General features: G+C 41.1%; 1 protein-coding gene, 1 non-coding gene and 1 pseudogene across 2 annotated transcripts in view; all 3 read left to right on the top strand.

Moving 5' to 3' along the window:
* CCDC7 (coiled-coil domain containing 7) overlaps nt 1-10,525 on the top strand; it is a 193,243-nt gene extending 182,718 nt beyond the window's left edge. Inside the window, exons 33-38 of the mRNA XM_032474099.1 lie at nt 1,598-1,720; nt 3,415-3,531; nt 4,746-4,871; nt 5,195-5,230; nt 6,004-6,225; nt 9,899-10,525. Coding sequence (XP_032329990.1) covers nt 1,598-1,720; nt 3,415-3,531; nt 4,746-4,871; nt 5,195-5,230; nt 6,004-6,225; nt 9,899-9,945 — 671 coding nt within the window. The 3' untranslated portion in view covers nt 9,946-10,525. The remainder of the gene's footprint in view (nt 1-1,597; nt 1,721-3,414; nt 3,532-4,745; nt 4,872-5,194; nt 5,231-6,003; nt 6,226-9,898) is intronic.
* Nucleotides 10,526-11,988: 1,463 nt separating this feature from the next.
* Nucleotides 11,989-17,643, top strand: LOC116661594 (annotated as a pseudogene).
* On the top strand, nt 14,246-14,317 carry TRNAA-CGC. Its single transcript has one exon. It is a non-coding gene; the product is annotated as a tRNA-Ala (tRNA).
* Nucleotides 17,644-22,810: the final 5,167 nt, after the last annotated feature.

Genomic DNA, 22,810 nt, shown 5'->3' with positions numbered 1-22,810 from the left:
TCTTCATCTGCAGTAACGAATACTAATTAAGCCAGCGCTACGCACACACACATACAGACAGACGTGTGCACTGATGTCACCTCAGAGAGTGTTTTAAAACCTGTGTTATGTCCGTAGAGACTTTCATAGAACTTGTGACAGAGGGACAATGGGTGATGAAATCAAGACGCAATTTAAGAATCACCCTGGTAATAACAGGAAGTTTTCAAGTTCAGCATTTATGCTCTCTGCTGTCTCTGGGATCCAGTTAACTGTGCATCGTTAGTGACAGCAGTAACTATATGTTAGTGTTAATGATCAGAAATCTTCATGAATTTCCTCTTCTATTTAGTTAAACTCTAGTATTTACTATCAATGGAAATTTAGCTAGGTATTACTTAGTTCTTAAACTCATCCATTTGGAAAGTAATCCACCAAATCTAATGCAAAATGACTCTGGAATATTCTTGGTTTATATTTCCAGCTGCCATTCTGCTCACTGTCTTTGCTGGCTTAGAAAGGAATGTTGCTTTGAATTTGCAAAAGCAAAAAGGCTAGGTGGTGAGCGGTACGAGAGGGCTGCTTCACTGGTTACCAGTTACCTCTGTATAATTAGGTTGGCAGGTAACGGTGTCTGTATTAGAGTGGCGTTTTCTAGCCTGAGCTGCACAATTCACAGTTACCACGTTAGTCCTAATAGTAACAGTGTTAGACACATTTCTGTTTGATGCAAGAAGTACTGTAGTTATGAACTTTCTGCAGAATTGATGTTGAAAGCTAGAATTTGAAAGTAACTGAATCTTCAGATACAAGCACCCACATGTGTGTTTTCACTGAAATTTAAGATTAAGGCAAGAGTTCTGAAACTTTGCTTTTGAATGCTTTATTTTATTACATCCTCACTTTTGTTCCTGAAAAAAGTATTGTTAAAAATGAATCATATAAAAATTATTTACTCAAGCAGCTTTTAATGGGGGAAAAGCTGGTGATGTAAAAATGAAATTGTTTGAACCAAGCAGTTAAATCTGTTTTGTGTTTTACTCGTGACAAATTTGATCTGTTACAATGAGCCATTTTTCCACGTCTTTAATTTTTAGAGTATTGTTGTCTAGGTTTTTTCAGTTACTTTTGCTTCATTGTTGCTTATTAATGGGGTCCTTGTCAGTTCTGAGCAACAGCCTTAGTCACGGCGGTAAAGTGCTCCCACTTACAGCCAAATACAATGTCATGCCTTTTAACAACAAAATTAGCTTAATTATTTTATAGTTATTTATTAAGGGTGAGTTTATAATTAAATGCTCTGAATAAAATTTGAGCAATATAAATTACTAAGAGAAAAGGAATTGAAAGGAGAGTACAGGTCAAATATGGACATGGATATTCTTGTTTAAGGTGAAATATGGTTGGATTAAAGATCAAAATTAAGTAAGATGCTGAGTCAGACCGCAGAACAAAGAAAACAAAGCAAAAATGAAGGAATTCTTCATACAGACTGGAGTGGTGAAGTGGCCACCCCGTCCTCACGAGGGAGGCAGAATTCACAGGCACAGAAACAAAGACTAAGTTACAGAGACTGGGGAGCAGTGTGCACACAGTGACCATGTCTTGTTAATTTTAGGTGTGAATTTATTTGAAGACAAAGATATGTCCCCACAGCATCAAGCAGATCTTTTTACTTGGCCCATTGCACCAGCTAAATTTTCAACAAACAAGATCAATGTTTCACCTGTTGACAGTCAAGGTAAAAGATATGATATAAAATAAATATCTGACTATTTAGAGTACTTTTTGTAGTATGCTTTTTAAAGTTTAGTCTTTAGGAAATATTTTAAACACTCAGAAAATACGTAGCACTAACTTAAAAAACACAGCACTCTGATGTTTCTCTGCGCTGTTACCATCCCGTCCCTCCGCTCAGCTTCTGTCATAGGCGGCCGCCAGCTGTACATACTGAAGTCCTGCTTGGGGGTATTTTATTTTAAACTGCTTGACTGTGCCTTCTTTATTTTTTATTTGTCTTTATTGTGGAGTCTCCCACCTTGTCTTCTCCCCGACTGCCCACATTACTGCAGGTCAGCCAGGCTTATAAAACATGTGCGCACACGCACATGCACACTCCCTTCTAGCACAAACTCCCAATTTAGATGCTTTTACTTCCTTTTTGGTCTCTAGAGTATATTTTTATGCCATCTCAGCAATACTTTTTTACAGTGTATTTTTTAATCTACGTTTTAGTTGTTGGAACTCGAGAGGTCATGTGAGGTATTACCTCTACCGCCTGCATCCAGAATGGTATTGACACTGGATACTAAAGTTTACCAAATACCTTCATGCAAATGGTGTAGCCTTGATGCTTTCATGAAAATAAGGTCAAGAACACATGCAAACGTGACAGTGAGGACCCATGACCCTAACGCGCCTTAAGGCTTTGATTTTTAGTGATTTAAATACCCTCCCCAGACTTTACTCTTACTCGACAAATATGAATGGCTAGCTTAGAGTCATAGTTTCTAAATAAATTATGTCAGCAATGTTTATTTTCTCACTTACAACCTCTTGGCCCTGTGGCTTTAGTTTACTCTCTAGCCACTGGTTAAGTACATTAGGAGGTTTACAATCTTTGTTTAAATGGGAGTGTTCTACAACTGTACCTGTTACATTCACAAGGAAGTAAGGCTTATGAAAAGTAAGTCTAGCGAGCACTGACTGACTGGGGTGAGGGGAGGCCAGTGTTCCATGCGTGGAGCTCTGATCTCTGAAGTGACTCCTGTACACACGTCCTTCTAAATGTAGTACACAGAAGAAAGGAAGAAGTGAATATTCTGCTTCAAAGTATTACAGGGTTGGGAAAAAGGGTCAATATTAAGGAAGATGCTAAGAATGGAAAGTGTTCATCAGTGTGCCACCCTCCACGTCAGGTTAAAAACACACAGTGAGGGCTCTGCTGCTGATCACTCTAATTCACCCCCAAAGTGCCCTTGTACATCTGTGTTTGCAGGTACTAAAAACACCACATCAAAATGCTATAAAAGAACCTTCCTCTACAAGAGAATTTTTCTCAACCAGATGGGGGAAAGCTGTCTAAATGACTGAAGAACTGGACATATCAGAGAGATGATACAATACATAGGAAAGTTATTAAGAGAGTAAATCCTGGCAGTAAATCTCCTGACAGGCAAAACATTTTTTCTGTTTTTCTGTCTTTTCTTTTTGTTGTGTTTATATGAGACGATGGATGTTACCTCGGTCTGTTGTGGTAACCATTGCACAATACATGTAAGCTGAGCCCTCCTGCTGCACACTTTAAACTTACACAGCCGTGTATGTCAGTTACTTCTCAGTGAAACTGGGGAGAAACATGCAATAGGCATCCAAGTTGGAAAGGAATTTGATGTGAAATTATCATGTAATTTTTCTTTTTAAATTTTATTTTAGGTATGAATTTACTTGAAAACAAAAACGCATTCTCACATCAGGATCTGTATTCCAGGCACAACACAGCAAGTAAATACACAACGAGAGTGATTCACTTAGCGCCCTTTGACAACGAAGGTAAACGCTGCAGAGGAAACTGTAAAGTAGTGTGTGATTTCCTAGCATAGTTATTATAGTACAGTTTCTTGTTATGTCTCACTTTTTGTTCAGAAATATCGTAGATAAATCCTGGCAAGCCTGAACATGAAATGGCTTTAATTTACCCTTTTTTCCTGGCAGTAGAATAGTAGCCTTTTGATACAGTATTTGGCATCTGTGCCAGAGACCACAGCCTTGTGACCTGTGGTCATTTGAGAGGCAGCTCCTGTGGCGTGACTTGCCACAAAACACACACACACACACACACACACACACACACACACACACACTCTCTCTCTCTCTCTCTCTACACACACTCTCTACACACAATGGAATACTATTCCTCTAGTCTATCAACATTGAATTTACTTCTTTATTTAGATTTCTTTAATTTCCCTCAGCAGCATTTTGTAACTTTTAGTACAAGCCATGCCCCTCTGTTAAGTTTATTACTATTATTTTTGATGCTATTGCAAACAAAATTGTTTCCCTAATTTAGTTTTTGAATAATTCAATGCTCTTATGTAGAAGTAAAATTGAGTTTTATTTTATACATCCAGCAATAGTTTTATGCTTAAAAGGACTGCTGCATAAGAGAGAAGAAATTACATTGTCATTTATATCTACCTACATAATGACCTGTAAGGTGCTTTTTTATTTCTTCATGTGGATTTGAGTTACTATCTGGTGTCATTTTGTCTCGGCCTTTTAAGACTTGGCTGGTAGTATAAAAACAAAATCTCTTCTTTTTTTAATCTGGAAATGCCTTTGTTTCATCTTTGGTCTTTGAATGATAGTTTTCCTGGGTATAAAATTCTTTTTTGCAAATTTTTGCTTTCATCACTTTGAAAACAATCCCACTGCCTTCTGTCCTCTGGTCCTCCTAGTCCCCCAGCCCGAGGCAACCACTACACCAATTTCTGTCTCTATGAAATTTACCTGCACTGGATATTTCACAGAAATGGGGTCTTATGATGCCTTCTGTGATTTGCTTTTTCCCTTAGCTTTGATCCCCAAACGGTCCTTCTAAGTGTATATATATATCTTTATTATTTTACTTATCTCCAAGAATTTTCATTAATTTTCTAAATTTTATCTTTATTGGCCACTAACTTATTGTGTGAGTATTAAAAATAAAACTAGTTATCAATGTGACCCATCTTACAGCTAGCATATTTTCTAACTATTTCTAGAAGAACCTTCCGAGTACTTTTCACCCCCTGTGACTGGACATCCAAAACCACTTCACAGAGCGTTGGGGGCTGGACCAAGTGCTTATAAAACCAAGCAGCTTCCTTCACCGGACAAAGGACATTCAGGTATTTCTAATATTCTTAGTGTACGGTATGGTTTTTTAATGACTAAAGATTTAATTATATGAAAATAATCAGATTTTACTAGCTTTAGCCATATAACCAGTTTAGCAAAATATCAGAGAAACTAAACTCTGAACGAAGTTTGTCTGACACACGTGCCTTCTCGGCGAATGAGCAGTGTCTGGCACAGCTCCCCCTTCCCCACTGCTGAGTCGGAACCAGTTCTCAACCTTTCCGTCTCCCACGCTGTCACAGGTCCTGCAAATGACTGACACAAACCCATCTTATTCCTCTTCCTTATATTTATGTATTTCTCTTTTGTCCAGTCCCAGGCAAGTCCAACAGAAAGACTAAACATGAGGGTAAGTGTGAAGGAAAATAAATATTATGTTCATTTTCTTCCATTCCCTTCGTTACCATCTCCCAACCATCTAATCTACTAACATTTAAGAACTCATTTGCAGACCCTGTTTCTTACCCACTGCTCCAGTGGTGTTATATAATCATGCCTTATGTCTCTGTGAGCTATATATTGTGAAAACTAAACACATTAATGTAGGTTTTTCTATTAACTTTGAGAAAGTGCCATCTAAATTCTCCACATTCTGCTTTTTATTTTAATGTATTTTTCTTCAAGTGAGCATATTGAACTTGTCATTATTACATAGTTTTGTTTCTGACAGTGCTCAAAATATGTCTCTTTAAAATAGCATTTCTTTAGCATACCCCCCTCTATTCTAGCTCTCGACTTTTTCACTGTAGGAATACAGACTTTTCTTTAAGGTATGCTGTCTCATTTACAGATAAAAACTTTGAGAATTTATTGACTGGATTGCTTAAGTATTTTTTTCTTTTTACTGACCTATTTAAAAAGGTCTTTCTCTAACATATTATATAATTTTTGTTATTTCTTTTTCTTCATTTATACTCTTACTGTTTATGTTTATAAATACCAAATACCCAGCAACAGAAAACCAGAGAAAATATCTGGGTTAATAAAGCTGCTTTATGTAAATTATTGAAAAATATACAGAAGCTGTACTTTAGAAGTGGATTAATAAGATTTTAAGTTTCTGAAAGTTGAAAGGAGGTCATTTCTAGAATAATTTAATGAAACTAGTCTCCGCTTTTTTAGGGCATCAAAAAAAATTGACCTCAGGGAATAAAAAGGTTGACCTTAAAGATACTCTGCCTGCTATGATCTCTACAGCTGCAAAACCTATCTATAAAGGTAAAGAATCCTTGCCGTACAAAGGTGTACGAAATGAAACCTCATACCGTGGTTCCAGCGACCACATTTCCCAGTCGCCTAAAACCTATGGGCCCTCCCCCAGACAGACAGACAACCAGGAGGCAGGTAAATTTTTCCAAGCCTTTCTTCTTATCTGTCCATCTGTCTCTTTTTTTCTTATATATATGTGCATGGATCTTCCTTACCTCTGATCCAGGTAAATTGACATAGGTCTTTTATTTCTCACACCTTTAAGTTGCTGCATGATATTCTGTAATATGAATGTGCTGTAACTGATTTAACCATTTCTCGACTGACAGGCATTTCCATTTCTTTTATTGATGTATAGTTATCTACAATATTCTGTTACTTTCAGATGTACAGTATAGTGATTCATTATTTTTGCAGATTATATTCCATTATGGTTTATTACAAGATAATTCCCTGTGCCATACAGTATATCCTTGTTGCTTATCTATTTTATACATAGTAGTTTGTATCTGTTAATCCCACAACCCTAATTTGTACCCCCTTCCCTCTCCCCTCTGATAACCACAAATTTGTTTTCTGTATCTGAGTCGTTTGTTTTGTATATACGTTTATTTGTACCATTTTTCAGATTCTGCATGTGATACCATGTTTTTCCTTGTCTGACTTAATTCACTAAACACGGTCTTCTCCAAGTCAGTCCACGTTGCTGCACGCGACAGTGTTCTTTCTCACGGCTGAGTAGTAGCCCGTTACACACACATGCGTGCCGCATTTAGCTAACCCAGTCCTCTGCTGGTGGGCCTGTGGGTTGCACCCATGTCTTGGCTGTTGTAATTAGTGCTGCTGTGAACCCTGGGGTGCACATGTCTTTTCAGATTAGTGTTCCCGTTTTTCCTGAATGTACACCCGGAGGCTGCTGGATCATATGGTAGTTCTGTTTTTAGTTTTTAAAGAACCTTCTGTACTGTTTTCCACAGTGGCTGCAGCAACAGACATTCCCACCAATGGTGTACAGTAGTTTCCTTTTCTCCATGGCCTCGCCAACATTTGTTATTTGTAGACTTGATTAGATAGTCATTCTGATACGTGTGAGTTGATACCTCATTGCTTTTGGTTTGCATTTCTCTAATAATTAGCAATGTTGAGCATCTTTTCATGGCTTTGTGTAGACATTTTCACAACAGTAATTCTTCTAATTTAAGAATACAAGATATCTTACATTTATTTGTGTCTAATTTCTTTCATTAATGTCTTATAATTTTTAAGATAGTTTTTGCTTAAATTTATTCCTAAGTATTGTTTTTTCATGGTATTGCAAAATGGATTATTTTCTCATTTTCTCTTGCAGATGTTTCATTGTTAGTGTATAAGAATTCAACTGATTTCTGAATTTTGATTTTGTATCTTGCAACTTTATTGAATTTGTTGGTTCTGACTGTGTGTGTGTGTGGAGTCTTTTGGGCTTTCTGTGTAAGATCGTATCACCTGAAAACAGCTACACTTCACTTCTTCCTTTCTGACTTGGGCGCCTTTCCTTGTTCTTCTCTGACTGCTATGACTGGAACTTCCAGTACTGTTCTGAGTAGAAATGGTGAGCATGGACATCTTGTCTTGTTCCTGATCTGAGATGAAAAGTTCTTAACTTCGAACCTAACTGAGTACGTTAGCTGTGAGCTTGTCACATGTGGCCTTTATTAGGTACATTCCTTCTATTAGGTACATTCCTTCTATATGTCGGACTTGAGAGATTTTACCATGAGTGGTGTTGAAATATGTCAGATTTTTTCTTCATCTATTGAGATTTTTATCCTTAATGTTGTCAATGGGGCATATCACATTCATTGATTCCCTTGCATCTCAGGGATAAATTGCATTTGATCATGGTGTATAATCCTTTTGATGTTCTCTTGAATTCTGTTTGCTAGTATTTTGTTAAGAATGTCTGTGTTTGTCTGTCAAGGACTGGCCTGTTGTCTCCCTTGTGCTGCTGTTGTCTGGTCTGGCATCTGAGATGTGGGTGTGTGCAGTTCTCCTGCGGAAATGAGGCCTAGGTCAACGGCACGGGCTCTGGGGTGACAGGGTGGTGATGGCTTGGGCCCCGCGAGCAGGTGCAGTAGCAGCGTGACCTGGGGATGGTGGGTCAAGGTCACAGCTCTGGCCCAAGGAGGCAGTCACAGAGCAGCAGCAGGGCATCCAGGTGATGACCCATTCGAGCCAGAACGTGGAGTGCAGAGCAGCAGGAGCTTGGCCTCATAATGGCCCCGGGGTGGGTCTCAGAGCAGTGGCAGCCCCTCTGGTTTCACAGGTGGAGAGGCGCTATGGCTTCTCAACATCAGAGAATGGGACATGCCAGCAGCTGGGTCCTGGGGGCAGGTCTTCAGCACAGGGGCAGGGACAGCACCTGCCCCAGGGGGTGATGGGGAGGGGATGGTAAGACGGACTCCAGGCAGCCTGGTCAGCTCAGGACGAGCCTCGGTGCAGCTGTGCGGGTCCTTCATGGCGGTGAGGCTGGGGGGTCCTCTCCTTTCCCCCCAGGGGCCGCCTTGGGCTGGAGGACGAGCTGACTCAGGGGAAGTGCTTCCTACACTTCCCAGTGCAGCCACCCTTGGATTCTGAGCGCCTCCGAGTCTCTGCTGCTTTTCTCTGAGCAGAGCTCCCCGGGGCTGTTCTCATTGGTTTGTTGTGCCGGTTGCTTCCACATGGGAGGCGAGCACGGGGCTCCTGGCCCTCCGCCTTTATTGTTGTGTATTCAAAGAAATCATGCATTATTTTTACTCCTTTATTTTTCAAAGCATAATAATAAATCTTGAAAATCTTTCCAGATCAGCACATCCAAAGCAGCCTAATTCCTTTCCAGTCCTTTGTATTTGTGCATTTCAAAGTTTGTGTAACTGGGCCTCTGTGAAACGGGCACTTTGCTGGTTTCCAGTTTGCAATCTGGTTACAGTGTCGCAGCAAACATCCCTGGAGTTGACAGCCGTGTGCCGTCCACTCTGGACCCCATGAACTCACAGACGAGTCCTCTCCTCAGAGGAGCTGCGCGGATTTCTTTTGATACCTTTCTTTTGCAGCTCAGAAATTGATTTTCATTTAAAACTTTTTTTTTTGAAGAACTGTAGATATATTATGCATATACATTTTATGTATTCTAAAAAACGAAATTCTAGTGAATTTGAACCTTTTAAATTCCTCTGTCAGTGCTTCTCAAGGTGTGGTCTCTGGACTAGCAGCTTGGGCATTAATTGGAAGCCTATTAGAAATACACATTCGTGGACCCTATCTCAGATCTACTGAAACAGAAGCTGTATGTTGGTTCAAGCCCACTAACCGGCTTTAACAAGCTCTCTGGGTACTGTGATGTGAACTGTTTCCATGCAAACAGGGAGTCAGACCTAAGTACTCCTTTTCCATTTCTGTTGTTAATACTCATATTTGACAGTGTTTTTCATATAAAAATTGTGTTAACTATAATGAAATTAAACTTCTGTGGCATTTTTTAAAGTACGGGATGGTTGATTTACAATGTGTTGGTTTGAGGTGTACAGCAAAGTAATTCAGTTATACGTACTTAAAGTAACCTACCATGGAAAAGAACTTAAACAGAATACATGTATATATGTACGTAGGACAGTGAATCTAGTTCCCTGTGCTGTGCAGTAGGTCCTTGCTGTTCATCTATTTTATATACAGTAGTGTGTGTCTGTTAATCCCGCGCTCCTAATTTATACCCACAGCCCACTTTCCCCTTTGGTCACCATAAGTATGATAAAACTATTTTTTTTAATCCAGCAATAACTTTCCTTTAAAGTGCCACGTACAGCTGCCCAAAAACCTGTAACCCGCCCACACTTCTGAGGATAAATAAATAACGAGCAGATTTGTGGAGACAGTAGTGAAACTGCGGGAGTGGAAGCCTTATGAAAACAACAGGCCTGGAGCCCACGGTGCGTCCTGAACGGCAGCAGGAGGGGCCGCTGCCCATGGAGTGCTCTGATCGGCAGCAGGTGAGTTTGAATGTTTGAACTGCTTTTCCTTTTTTCTAATTTTGAAAGTATCACAGTCGTCTTTTGTTAGGGGAAGGTGTAGGTTTATTGATTTTTTTAATGAAGGCGCTGAGGATGGAACCCAGGACCACATGCATGCTAAGCATGTGCTCTACCACTGCGCGCCACTGTACCCTGCTCCCTGCCAGCTGTCTTCTAAATTTCAAACGATGAAAATACTCCCGATTCAAGATGGTACTGTTCAAACACTGCACGACCAACGTCAAAAAGGAAAGGAAGGATACATAAATGCCTCGTGACAGGAACCTCACTGACACGTGAGAGCAAGTCTGAAGGGGTGCAAACACAAGTGATGGGAGTGGTAACCGTGAATCTTGCCTATCAGTGTTAACAGCACTGTTGCTAACATCAGTCTTATATTTATTATAATTATATGTTATATATTTTATTAATATGAAAATCAGCATTATTGGTAATGTTTATAATGATAAAGGTGTTTCTAGCCACAGTTGGACTGTGCTCTGGAAAGCATAAGTATCATTAGATGGGACTGTCTTAAATCCAGTTTGGGTTATTACTGACACAGGTATTTAAACTTACATAGAATCCTTTTGCACCTTGAATGTTACACTGCCGCAGCAGGAATTAGAGCAATGAACAATACTAACCTAAGTATTTCGGAGTTCTGTTGTGTATCAACATTGAATAAGGAAATATTGGATTTCTAAAAAAACAATATGAAGTAGAATAAAATGAATGAAATAGTGGTTATCCCCTATAATCTCTCAGTATACAGATATTTATACTTTACACAGCAGTAAAAATATGTATAACATACATAAAAAGAAATCATGAATTGAGCATGAAGTATCAGTCAAGAAAATAAACAGTAATCCTTCCCTGATAACATTATTTTCTGAAGCTTCCAAAGATCCCAGAGATTATATAAAAATGAAATGTATTAATAACTTTTGTCAAAGTTTTGGAGAGAATACATGAAGGAAAGAGAACTGTGGCTAAGTTGCCACTAGCTGGATTGTGAGCAATGTAAGTTTTATGCTTCTTTGTGGAATCACTTTTCCCACATGAGTTCTAGTTCGGCACGGCGGCCCGCCCCATCAGTGGTGACTGCTGGAACCAGTGCTGCATCTGTCTGCTTCTGTGCACTGTCCAGATGACAGTGGGTAGGATTTATGTTATGTGATCATCTGATTAAATGAGCTAACGTGTGTGCTACAGCAGTGCTGACTTTCAAGCCTGTCTACAAAGTGAGCCCCCCCTGGGGTGCTCTAAAGGCCACGCGCTCTCGGCCCCAGTTAAAGCAGACTCTAGAGGTGACTTGGACGTGCAGCCCGTGTGGACACGATGCTTCTACTTGAGGTTTTAAGGGAAGTCAACTAATACCTCGGCCCATATACAAATGGTTGCGGCTGATTTTTTTTATTTTTTTAATCTGAATCTTAAAGCCACTGGCAGAGCGGGGCCCAAAAAATAGACTCAGTCTGTCCTGGCTTCACGTTGGTGTTCCTCCCAGACACCTCTTCCTGGGCAACCACAGCCCGCTCCCCAAGACTCTGTTGTGGTAACGGACGTGTTCTGTACCTGGGCCCTCCGGGACGGGCGCTGTGAGCCACCCGCAGCTACTGAGCTCTTGAAATGTGGCTGGTGGGGCTGAGAATCTAGAGGTTAAATTTTTTTATTTAATTTTACTTCGCTGAAATCTAAGTAGCCGGCAGACTTGTGGCTCCTACGATGGGCAGACAGCACACAGCTCGAGGACTGCCAGTGATTAGAGAGCCTGACAGGGCTGGGGAGGGCGGGGGGGCTGTTCGGCAACCTCCCTGCTGATCTGCGCCAGGTGCAGCTGTGTGCAGCTCCTGGAGAGGTAGGAGCCGGCGTGGGATTTCAGCGGAGCTGCTGGCGGGGGGGGGGGGGGTGCTTCTTAGGACGGCAGGGTGGCCCTCAGTAGTGGGCAGGAGACCTCAGCCTCGACCAGGGACTCTGAGCAGCCTGCATTAGTCCAGGATTAGTGGGCACAAGTGAGTAGGGTCTTTGGAAGGCGTGGCTGCCATCAACTATCAGGCAGGTCAGACAGAGATCACACTGATGCTTCAAGTAAACTGAAAAAGCTCCAGACCGTGTGTATCCCTTTCATCTCTTGAATACCTTTGTGCTCTGGCTGTTCTAAAGGCGGTGAGATGCAGAAGACAGACCTGGACTGCCTCAGCCAGAGGGTTCTGAGAGGCCCACTCTGGTATGTAAATTAGAGTATCATCTTTATAAACAAGCTCTGTGCAGAAGCTAGGAGAAAAATTTTTTATTCATAAAAACTACGGGCTCACTGACACCGTCAAGGCGCACTCAGGTGGCGGGAGCACCTGCAGCACGCCGTTTTCCGTCTGTCACCATCTCTAATCAGCAGCTGATGTCCCGAATACTCAGTTCCAAAGTCTCGCATGGAGCTGGTCCAGGGGAGCCGAGACCCAGCAGGAGCAGAGGGTGATCTAAGTGTAACCATTTGATGCCTTAGTACTTAATGAGAGGAAAACATCTTCCCAGAAGAACAGGAGGCTTGACTTTGGGGAGGGTTAGGGAACGCACTTCCCCTGTCGTGTGTTGGCGGCTACCTTCGTGTGCAGGGCCCTGGTGTCCAGGGCTGAGGGTGAGCGTGTTCACTGGGAGGTCCCCCAGCACCAGCAGATGTCACAGTGAGTCAGGGGGCAGGGGCGACGTGCACTTTCTGATCAGAAAACAGTTCTCAGTGTGCTGCGCCCTTCTCCGGGGCGGTGAGCACTGCGCTGGTAAAATCGCTAAATAGTATTTTGAAAAATGCCATGTACTGTGAAATGTAGTCTAATGATGAGAAACGCACAAAACTTGAGTTTTAGAAATGCTTGTGTGTGTATCAGAGGCTGAATTAAGTGAAAAATCCAGTAACTTTGTTTATTCTCAGAACTCTACTGTCTGGAACAAACGAGGAACTCGAAGATCAAAGCCTCTGTGTTGCCAATGGTAAGAAAGGACTCTGTGCTGAAGTCCTCCTGGCTTCTGTTCACTAATGTCCCAGCCGTGCCTCTGCTGTGAAAGCAATTAAACGAAACGTGTGCTCCATGTGTTCTGATACTGTCATGGTTATTTAAGGGTCAGTTATTTGCAGAGCCGTTCTTTATGACACTGTGTAAAGCCACCTCCATACATTTACACGTCCAGGTAGAGGAACTGAATTCAGAAAAGAACTTGCTTTAGTTTCCTTGTTTTATATTAAAGCTGAAATTCACTAAAGAGATCAAAGCCTTTAGTATTTATATAATACTTACTAAACCTAGTGAGACTTACAAATCATACTACTAACTCTCGCTGAACTATAAAAGATCATTTATAAACTCAAAGAACTTATTCCATGTGAGAGTGTTATTAATATCAAGTTTCACTGATACTGGTGTTAAAGGGACACTGAAAAGAATGGGAGGAAAAAACTTGTAAATACTGGCTGAGTTTTAATAGCCTGGTGTCTTTGTTGTTTTGTTTTATATTTTTGGCCCTGAGATTGGTGAATTTTCATTCCTGTTTTTATCTAATCATGTGCCTCTTTTTATGTGAAGCTTTATTTATTATATTTTTACCAGCTTCTAATATTTCTAAATAGTATTATTAAATATTTTGGTTCCTTATCTGTTTGAAAACCCAAATGAAATAAAACTAAATAATGCTCTTATGTATTCAGATTTTTCCCAGTATCCAGAATTACTGCAACATTTCAAACCATGCTTATCACTACTGCATTAGTGAAAACAGTGCCAAGAGATATTTAAAGTTCTACAGTTAAGGATTTAATCTCTTGGTTCAAGAAATGAAAGAGGAATTACAACCAATACCACAGAAATGCAAAAAACCCTAAGAAAATGCTGTGAACTAGAAGCATTTCTAGTTTTCTAGTTCTTGATTCAGTTTTCTTGATTCAAAACTGAATCAAGAAGAAATACATAATTTGAACAGACAGATCACCAGAAGTGAAACAGAATCTTGTAATTTAAAAAACTCCTTGCAAACCAAAGTCCAGGACCAGATGGCTTCCACTGGGGAATTCTATCAAACATACAAAAGAAGAGCTCAAACCAACCCTTCACAAACTCTTCCAAAAGACTAAAGGGGGGGGTACAGCTCAGTGGTAGAGCTCATGCCTCGCATGCACGAGGTCCTGGGTTCAATCTCCAGTACCGCCATTACGTAAATAACCTAGTTACCTTCCCCCACTAAAAAGAAAAGACTAAAGAAGGGGGACACTCTCAAACTCATTCTGTGAAGCCACCATCACCCTGACACCAAAACCAAAGACGCTACTAAAAAAGAAAATTACAGGCCAGTATCACTGATGAACATAGATGCAAAAGTCCTCAACGAAGTATTAGCATACAGAATCCAACAGCACATAAAAAAAGATCATACACCGTCATCAAGTCAGATTCACACAAGGATGGTTCAACACACACAAGTCAATCAAAGTGATACCACAGCAATGAGGGAATGGACAAAAATCACAGTCATCTCAACAGATGCAAAAAAAAAAAAGGCATTTGATAAAATGCAACATCCATTCATGATAAACAAAACAATAAACAAAACAAAAAACTCTTTTACCAAAGTGGGTATAGAGGGAACATAGCTCAACATAATAAAAGCTATTTAGGACAAACCCACAGCCAGCATAGTACTCAACAAAATGGCCATACTACCCACCCAAGACAACTACAGATTTCATGCAGTCCCTATCAAATTACCCAGGACGTTTTTCTCAGAACTAGAACAAATCCTAATATTTATATTATATATATTTTTTCATTGTCCGTTACAGCCAAGGATGTTATTTAATTTCTGAACGCGATCAATGTAAAAATGACTAATGACATAGTTTATATTCCCTTTCTGGTATTGAGCTCCCAAAATCCATCTTGTGCTTCACGCTTACAGCACAGTCCTACTTTGTAAGGGGAATCGTACCCAACATACCTACTCCATATTTAGATTTTTGTAAGGTTCACAGCTGTAAAATGTGATTCACATGTCTCAATTGTTCCAAACATACTTAGCCATTTTCCACTTAAAGATCATGTCAGATGAATAATGAAAAGTTCCATGTTTGGCCTAGTAACAAAGTGGTGATTGTGCCCTTACCAGGTGGAAACCCCCAAAGAATGGTGAAGTCCGACGGAAGGGTGGGGAGGTCTGAGGAGGTTGGAGGTGAGATGACAGAGACACACAATCAAATGACCTTTCTCAGTGGTTCACAACTCAGGAGTGGAGGGATGGTGGCTGAGAGCCCCAGGAACATGAGGTGACAGGTTTCTGTGGAGTTCGGAGAGATCGGAAGGTATTTAAATGCTGATGGAAAGATTCAGTAGAAAAGGAGAGGTTGAAAATACTGAGGTTTTGTGTCAGGATCCTGAATTTACTAAGGATGAAGGGATGAAGACCAGATCACCACTGGAGGAGAAAAGAAGTTTGTGTTAGTATAATCAGGTGAAATTTGGGAACAATGGAATCTCAGAGATGTTTGCAGATCTGGCAACTACCAGGGTAAAGTTTCCACCTAGTAGTTAGCAGTAGTTATTCTCTGTGAGATACCCGACAAGTTAAGGGACATAGGGTGTGTGTGAAGGAAAAAGGAAATTGGAGAACACCTGAAACAGACTTTGGAAAAAAATCAGAAAGTAAATATGCCAGCACATACAAAGAAAGTTAAACTTCCAGGCATTGTGGATGCTTTCCAGTAGATGCAGATGATTTTGGATTTTCCATGGTGAGGACTTCGCAGAGGAAGCATCGTGACTGGGGAAAACAGTTCCAACCAAAGCCAGGTTGAAACATCTCCATCCCTTTGAGGATGTCCACTTACATATTCGAGACCAGTTACTAGAATCCCATCCCATCCCGGCAATGAGGTCAGATGCTGCCACGAGGAGGAAACCCTGGACACCCCCCCAGCAGCTGTGCTGGCAGAGGAGACCGCAAGGACTCCAGGCATGCAGCAGCACAGGAGAACCACTGAGTCCTCTGGATCTTGCCAAAGCCTTGCAAAAACTTGTACCAAGATGCGCTGGTGAATCCCTGCCAGGGGTGCACACAGGCGGTCCCAACCCCAGCCCCGGGACCACCTCTGCCCAGTCTTCAGATTTGTCAGAGATGACTCCAGGAGCTGGTCTGGGCATCCCGCAGCTCCTCTGCAGACAGTGTCTGGTCACTGAGGAGGAGATCAGTGATCAGGAAAGGAAAGTGAAGACAGCGAGAGAGAGACTGGCAATAGCACTGACTGCAGACAGACTGGTGAGCAAGGCAGAGAGAATGAGGGGCCAAGAAGGACGTCCTGACAAACACCACGACAAGGAGAGATGATGGTGCCAATGAAATTCTGCACGGCGCTTTATTAATGTCTCTTTGCAGCGTTCTTGCTTTGAGTTTGTGAAACTTTAAGATATACTAATAAAAAAAACTTAAACAACAACTATACTTTAAACGAGAAAAAAAAGTATACTAATACTTTCCTTTATTGTAAACTCATTTGTGTAACATAGAAAACAAAGACAGGGCTTTCTGGGGTAAGAAATTGAGTTTCAGGTGGGGAGAGAAAGATGATCTTACCTCTGTGTTGTTGTTTCATTTCTGTTCAATTAGTATGTTATTTATCTGTGTTTTAAAGTTAACAGTTACCAAAGTCATGGGATTGATCAGGTTGTTGCCCTCAGTTACAGAGCACCAGCTACCTAGTCAGAATGGGTTATTCGTTTGAGGTGATATTCCCCAATAGATCCCAAAACATTTCATCGGGTTTCAGTGGATTTTATATCTATGTTCTCAAATAAGATATCTATTTCTATTTTTCTGGGGTTTGTTGCATGTAATGAAAGGCCAGACTTTCCCTTTTTTCCTAGATCTGTATGTGTTTGAAGTTTGATTCATGAAAATCGACATGCCATTGGGGGGACCCATGCTACCGAGAGAGACTATTTGCAGCATCATTAATCTAACAAGAAGCCTGAGCTTGGTTGTATCCATTTGTCTATTTGCCTGGTCACGTGGGTTGTACTAGTCAGATTCTCTTCATCATTACTTACTTTTGCCAGATGGATTTATCAGTTTCTTGAAGAGATGTGTTAAAAAAAGTAAGAGTATATGTATATCTTCCCTAAACCGAGTTATATTAAAATGGAATCTTCTTGGGGAGGGAGGGCATAGCTCAAGCGGTAGAGTGCATGCTTAGTGTGCACGAAGTCCTGGGTTCAATCCCCAGAACTTCCATTAAAAAATAAATAAATAAATAGACCTAGTGACCTCACCCCCCCAAAAAATTTTGAAATACATAAAACAATAAAAAATAAAATTGTATCTTCTCTACCATGTGATAATCATCCAGAACTTTAGTTAGAATGTCTTTTACCATTTGTAGCAACATGGATGCTCCTGAAGAATGTCATTCTAAGCGAAGTAAGCCAGAAAGAGAAAGAAAAATACCATATGAGATCACTCATATGTGGAATCTAAAAGAAAAAAAAACACAAAGCATAAATAACAAAACAGAAATAGACTCATAGACATAGAATACAAACTTGTGGTTGCCAAGGGGGCGGAGGGTGGGAAGGGATAGACTGGGATTTCAAAATTGTAGAATAGATAAACAAGGTTATACTGTACAGCACAGGGAAATATATGCAAGATCTTATGGTAGCTCATGGAGGAAAAAAATGTGACAATGAATATATGTATGTTCATGTATAACTGAAAAATTGTGCTCTACACTGGAATTTGATACAACATTGTAAAATGATTATAAATCAATAAAAAATGTTAAAAAAGAATGTATTTTAACGTCTTGTTTTAAAACCAATGATTATTTAGCCACACTGATTTTTTTTTCTTTTCCTCATGACTCCTTATATGTTTTGGCGGTTTCACATTGCTTCTTCATGATGTACATTCTTTACTGGTTCACTTCACGTGGGCCAGGAGCAGAGACACCCTTTCAGAACTCCCCAGACGTGGAGATTGAAGGAACGTTCACAGGCAGACCAAAACCCCAGAAATGTGGGAGTCTTTATCTTAATTTTTATTTTTTTTAGATTTTACTTCCATTTTGTTTTTATTTTTACTTCCAGGTTTATTGAGGTATAATTGGCAAACAGCACCATGTAAGTTTAAGGTGTGCAGCACAACGATTTGACTTATGAAGTGATGACCACAGTCAGTTTAGTGAACATCTGTCATCTCACCTAGATGCAACATTAAACAGGAAAAAACACTGTCCTTGTGTTGAGAACTCAGGATCTACTCTCTTAACGACTTTCACACCTACCGTGCAGTATGTTAATCCTCTTTACCGTGTCGCACACCCCTAGTACTTATTTATCTGAGAACCAGAAGTTTGTATCTTTTGACCGCCTTCATCCAATTCCCCTTCCTCCCATTCCTGACTGTAGCAACCACAAATCTGATCTCTTCTTCAATGAGTTTCTGTGTTTGCTTGTTTGTTTCTCAAGTATAATCAACCTGTGAAACTATGTTAGTTCCTGGTACACAACATACTGCTTCAGTATTTCTATGCATTTCAAAATAATCACCATGGTAAGTCTAGCGGTCATCTGTCACCACACAAAATACAAAGTTATTGACTATATTCACCATACTGTACATTTCATACCAGTGACTCATGTATTTTTTAATCTGAAATTTTAATCTCTCTCACCTATGTCTCTCCTCCCTCCATCCTTTCTCCTCTGGAGAGTTTCTCCTCTGCTATCCATGACTCTGTTTCTGTTTTGTTATGTTTGTTCATTTGCTTTGTTTTTTAGATTCCACACATAAGTGAAATCGTGCAGTATTTGCCTTTCTCTGATTTATGTCCTTCATAATAATACCCTCTAGGTCCAAACATGTTTTTGCAAATGGCAAGATTTTATTCTTTTTTATGGCTGAGTAGTACTACATGATATATATATATTGCAAATAAAAGCACACATGAATTCAGGTGCATGCGTACAGCTTAACAGCTGTGTGTTACTAAGTTGTTCTTCCAGAAGAACAGCATAAATATCCTTGAGCTGAAAACAGAACTTTTCAAGTGCTACTGAAATTCAGCAGAGAATTAAACTTGAGTGCTCACTTCATCACATTAGCAATAGTCTAACCTGTACTGGCAAAAGATATACTTTTAATTTTTAAAAGAACAATAAAATCAAGAGAAACTGGGATATAGATATAGATACAGATAGAGAGCTCACATCTGCCTTATCCATTCATCTACTGACTGGACTGACTGGCATTTACATTGCTCCTATATCCTGGCTGTCACAAGCAATGTTGCCATGAATATAGGGGTGCATATATCTTCTCAAAGTAGCTAAATGCTTAGGAGTGGAATTGCTGGATTGGATGGTAGTTCTATCACTAATTTTTGAGGACTCTCCATAATGTTTTTCATATTGGCTGTGCAAATTTACATTGCCACCAACCGAGTATTAAGAGTTCCCATGTCCCCACATCCGTACCAACACTATTTTTTTGTTGTCTTTTTGAGGACAGCCATTCTGACAGGTGTGAGGTGATAACTTCACTGTGGTTTTTGACTTGCACTTTCCTGATGATGAGTGATGGTGAGCATCTTGTCATGTTCCTGCAGGCCGTCTGTATGTCCTCTTTGGAAAAAATGTAAGGTCCTGCATATTTTTTAATTGGGTTTTTTTTTTTGTAAGTCAAGCTGCATGAGTTATTTTGGTTTTTTTTTTTTTTTTGCATAAGTTCTTTATATATGTTGGATACTAACCCCTTGTTGGACACACCATTCGCAAATACATTATCCCATTTGGTAGGTGGCCTTTTCATTTTGTTGATCATTTCTTTCACTGTGCAAACGTTTTTTAGTTTGATATAGTCCCATTTGTTTTTTTATTCTCATTTCCCTTGCCTGAGGAGGCAGTGCCAAAAAAAGAGAAAATTCCTAAAGCCAGTGTCAAAGAGCATATACTGCCTATGTCTTCTAGAAATTTTATGGTCTCAGGTCTTACATTAAAGTCTTTATTTAATCCATTTTGAATTTATTTTTGTATATAGTACAAAAGGAGTCCAATTTGATTCTTTTGTGTGTAGCTGTCAACTTTTCTCAACACCATTTATAGAAGAGGCTGTCTTTTAACCATTGTATATTCTTGCCTCCTTTGTTGCAGATTAACTATCCATATAAGTTTGGGCTTATTTCAATGCTGTCTATTCTGTTCCATTGATCTATGTGTCTGTTTTTGTGCCAGTACCACACTGTTTTGATTACTATAGCTTTGTAGTAGAATTTGAAATCAGGAAGATTGCTACCTCCTCTTTTTTCTTCTTACTAAGACTGTGTTGGCTGTTTGCAGTCTTTTGTGTTTCCATACACATTTTAGAAGTACTTGTTCTAGGAGGGAGGGTATAGTTCAAGTGGTAGAGGGTGTGCTTAGCATGCAGGAGGTCCAGGTTCAATCCCCAGCACCTCCTCTAAGAATAAATAAATAAACCTAATTACCTCCGCCACCAAAAAAATTGCTTGTTTTAGTTCTGTGAAAAATGTAATTGGTATCTTGATAGGGATTGCATTGAATCTGTAGATTGTTGTGCATTTCCCGATCTTGGAGAATTGGCCTTCTGTCGGAAATGCCCTGGCGGCTTTAGCACACTCCCCTCTGAAGCAGAACTACATTCCCTAGGAGTGGCCCTCTGTGGGCTGCATGGGTCCTACTGCTGTGGTGGGGTGACAACTGTAAACATGCTGGTAGGTATGGTTGGCCCCCTGTGTGCATGGTTGAAGTCCCTGCCTTGTGTGAAGGATACTGGTCGTTGGTGGGTGAGGCTGGGTCCTGGCACGCTGGCTGCTTGGCCAGAGGAGATCTTGGTGCTGGTCTTGGTGCTGGCTCACTGGTGGATGGAGCCTAGTCCCAGCATGGTTGGCTGCAGGCCCAGGGGTCCCAGAACTAGTGTGCTGCTGTTCATGGACAGGACCATGGCCTGGAGGCCCCACGGTTGGTGTTGCCCTGCTGGTGGGGAGTCCAGCTCCTGACACGGCTTGCTGTGGGGTCTACTGTGCCCAGGAACTGGTGACGGTCCACTTGTGCATGGGTCCAGATCCCAGAGCAGCCGGCTGAGGGGCTCAAGGTGTCCCAGAGCTGGTGTGGCTGATGTAGGATGGAGCTGTTTCCCACCCACTAGTGGGTAATGTCACACCCCAGGGCTGGTGCCAGCCCACTGATGGGTGGACTGGGTCCTGGGTGCTATGGCTTGGGACCTGAAGATGCTGGTGCAGGTGGGTGGGGCAAGGACCACAGTGGGTGCCAGGGCTGGTGCTCACCTACTGTTGTGCAGGGCCAGGCAAACCTGAGGAGTTCAGGTGTTTTTTTTTTCCTAACGTATAATTTTTTTGAATATTTCATGATTATGGTCCTATAGCTTTCGTTGTGGAAAGTTTTTTTATAACTGTTTTTGGTTAGTTGTTTTGGCTTTTCAACTATTGATTTGATTCATCTACTAGACATATGCAATTTCTTATCTTATTTTTTGTGTCAGTTTTGGTACAGTGGTTTTTATAACATGGGGAATTTCAACCTCTGTTGTCTAATTATTAGTTTCAGGGTGAAGCCCAGTGTCTGCCAAGGGCAGGAGGGAGGAAAGTGCCCTGGAGACCTTAGTGCGACTGTTTTCACCCTGGTCTTGCCTCTGACTGAGACCGACCCTCACATGGGCACCTCCTTGCCAAGCATCCAGGCTCTGCTGGCCTTAGGAAAGGACCCAGAACAAGACCAGGACAGGCCCAGGGCTCTGCATGGTCCTGAGGAGGTGGGGGGGGGGCACTTCCCACTTCCCAAGGCCCTCTAACCCCTAACCCTAAAACATGTTCACTAACTGTCCTGACATTTTGTGCAGGATTTGGATGAAGGTGTGAGTCTGAAGAGAGCTCTTCACCTGGTGATGGGTTGTGTGGGTAAGAGTGGGGAAAAAGACGGGTTGTGGAGGCCAGTTATTTACATCAATCACCATTTGGGGGAACGATAAATCCTAAGGTTGACGTGACTCTGGGAGACTGGGGTGCTCACTGTGTGTGTGTTGATGGGAGAAAGTGGGTGATGTCTGAGATCCCAGAATTGGGGTAAATGAGAGAGTAAAGTGTTCATGAATTATGGGATTGAAGTAAGCAGATTAGGGAAACTAACAAGTTACTAGAAAGTTTGATGAACAACAGGATGTTTACATAGCTTCAAAGCACCACCTGCTAAAATACTTACACAAAGAATAAAAGAAGAACTTTATGGTGGAGAAGCTTGGCTGGCAAAATCCGAACCAGGCGGTCGAGATGAACACCACTGGAGATGAGGTGAGCAAAACCATGTGCTGCTGGGAGGACATGGCGAGGCCCCAGCGGCATTTCCAGGATATCCTTTCTAAAAATGTACACCCCAAGTTCCAGGGCAACGTCAGACACGGCACTTGGGGGGTGTTCTACGCAGTAACTGGCTTGTAGTCCTCCAGTATCAAGGTCATGGGAGCCCAGGAAAAACCAGGGACTGCTCCAGGCTGAAGGGCTCTGAAAGAGGTGTCAGGTAAACGCAGCCCATGTTATGAGGCACAGTTGGATTCTTTCACAATTCAGGGCATTCTTGGGACAACTAACAACTTTCATGGGGGCTGGCAACTAGGAGGGGGCAAAG

The sequence above is a fragment of the Camelus ferus genome, chromosome 35 (assembly GCF_009834535.1).
Source record: "Camelus ferus isolate YT-003-E chromosome 35, BCGSAC_Cfer_1.0, whole genome shotgun sequence".
Classification (NCBI taxonomy): Eukaryota; Metazoa; Chordata; class Mammalia; order Artiodactyla; family Camelidae; genus Camelus; species Camelus ferus.
Note: the sequence above shows the minus strand (reverse complement) of the source record. Positions and strands in the feature narration are given on the sequence as shown.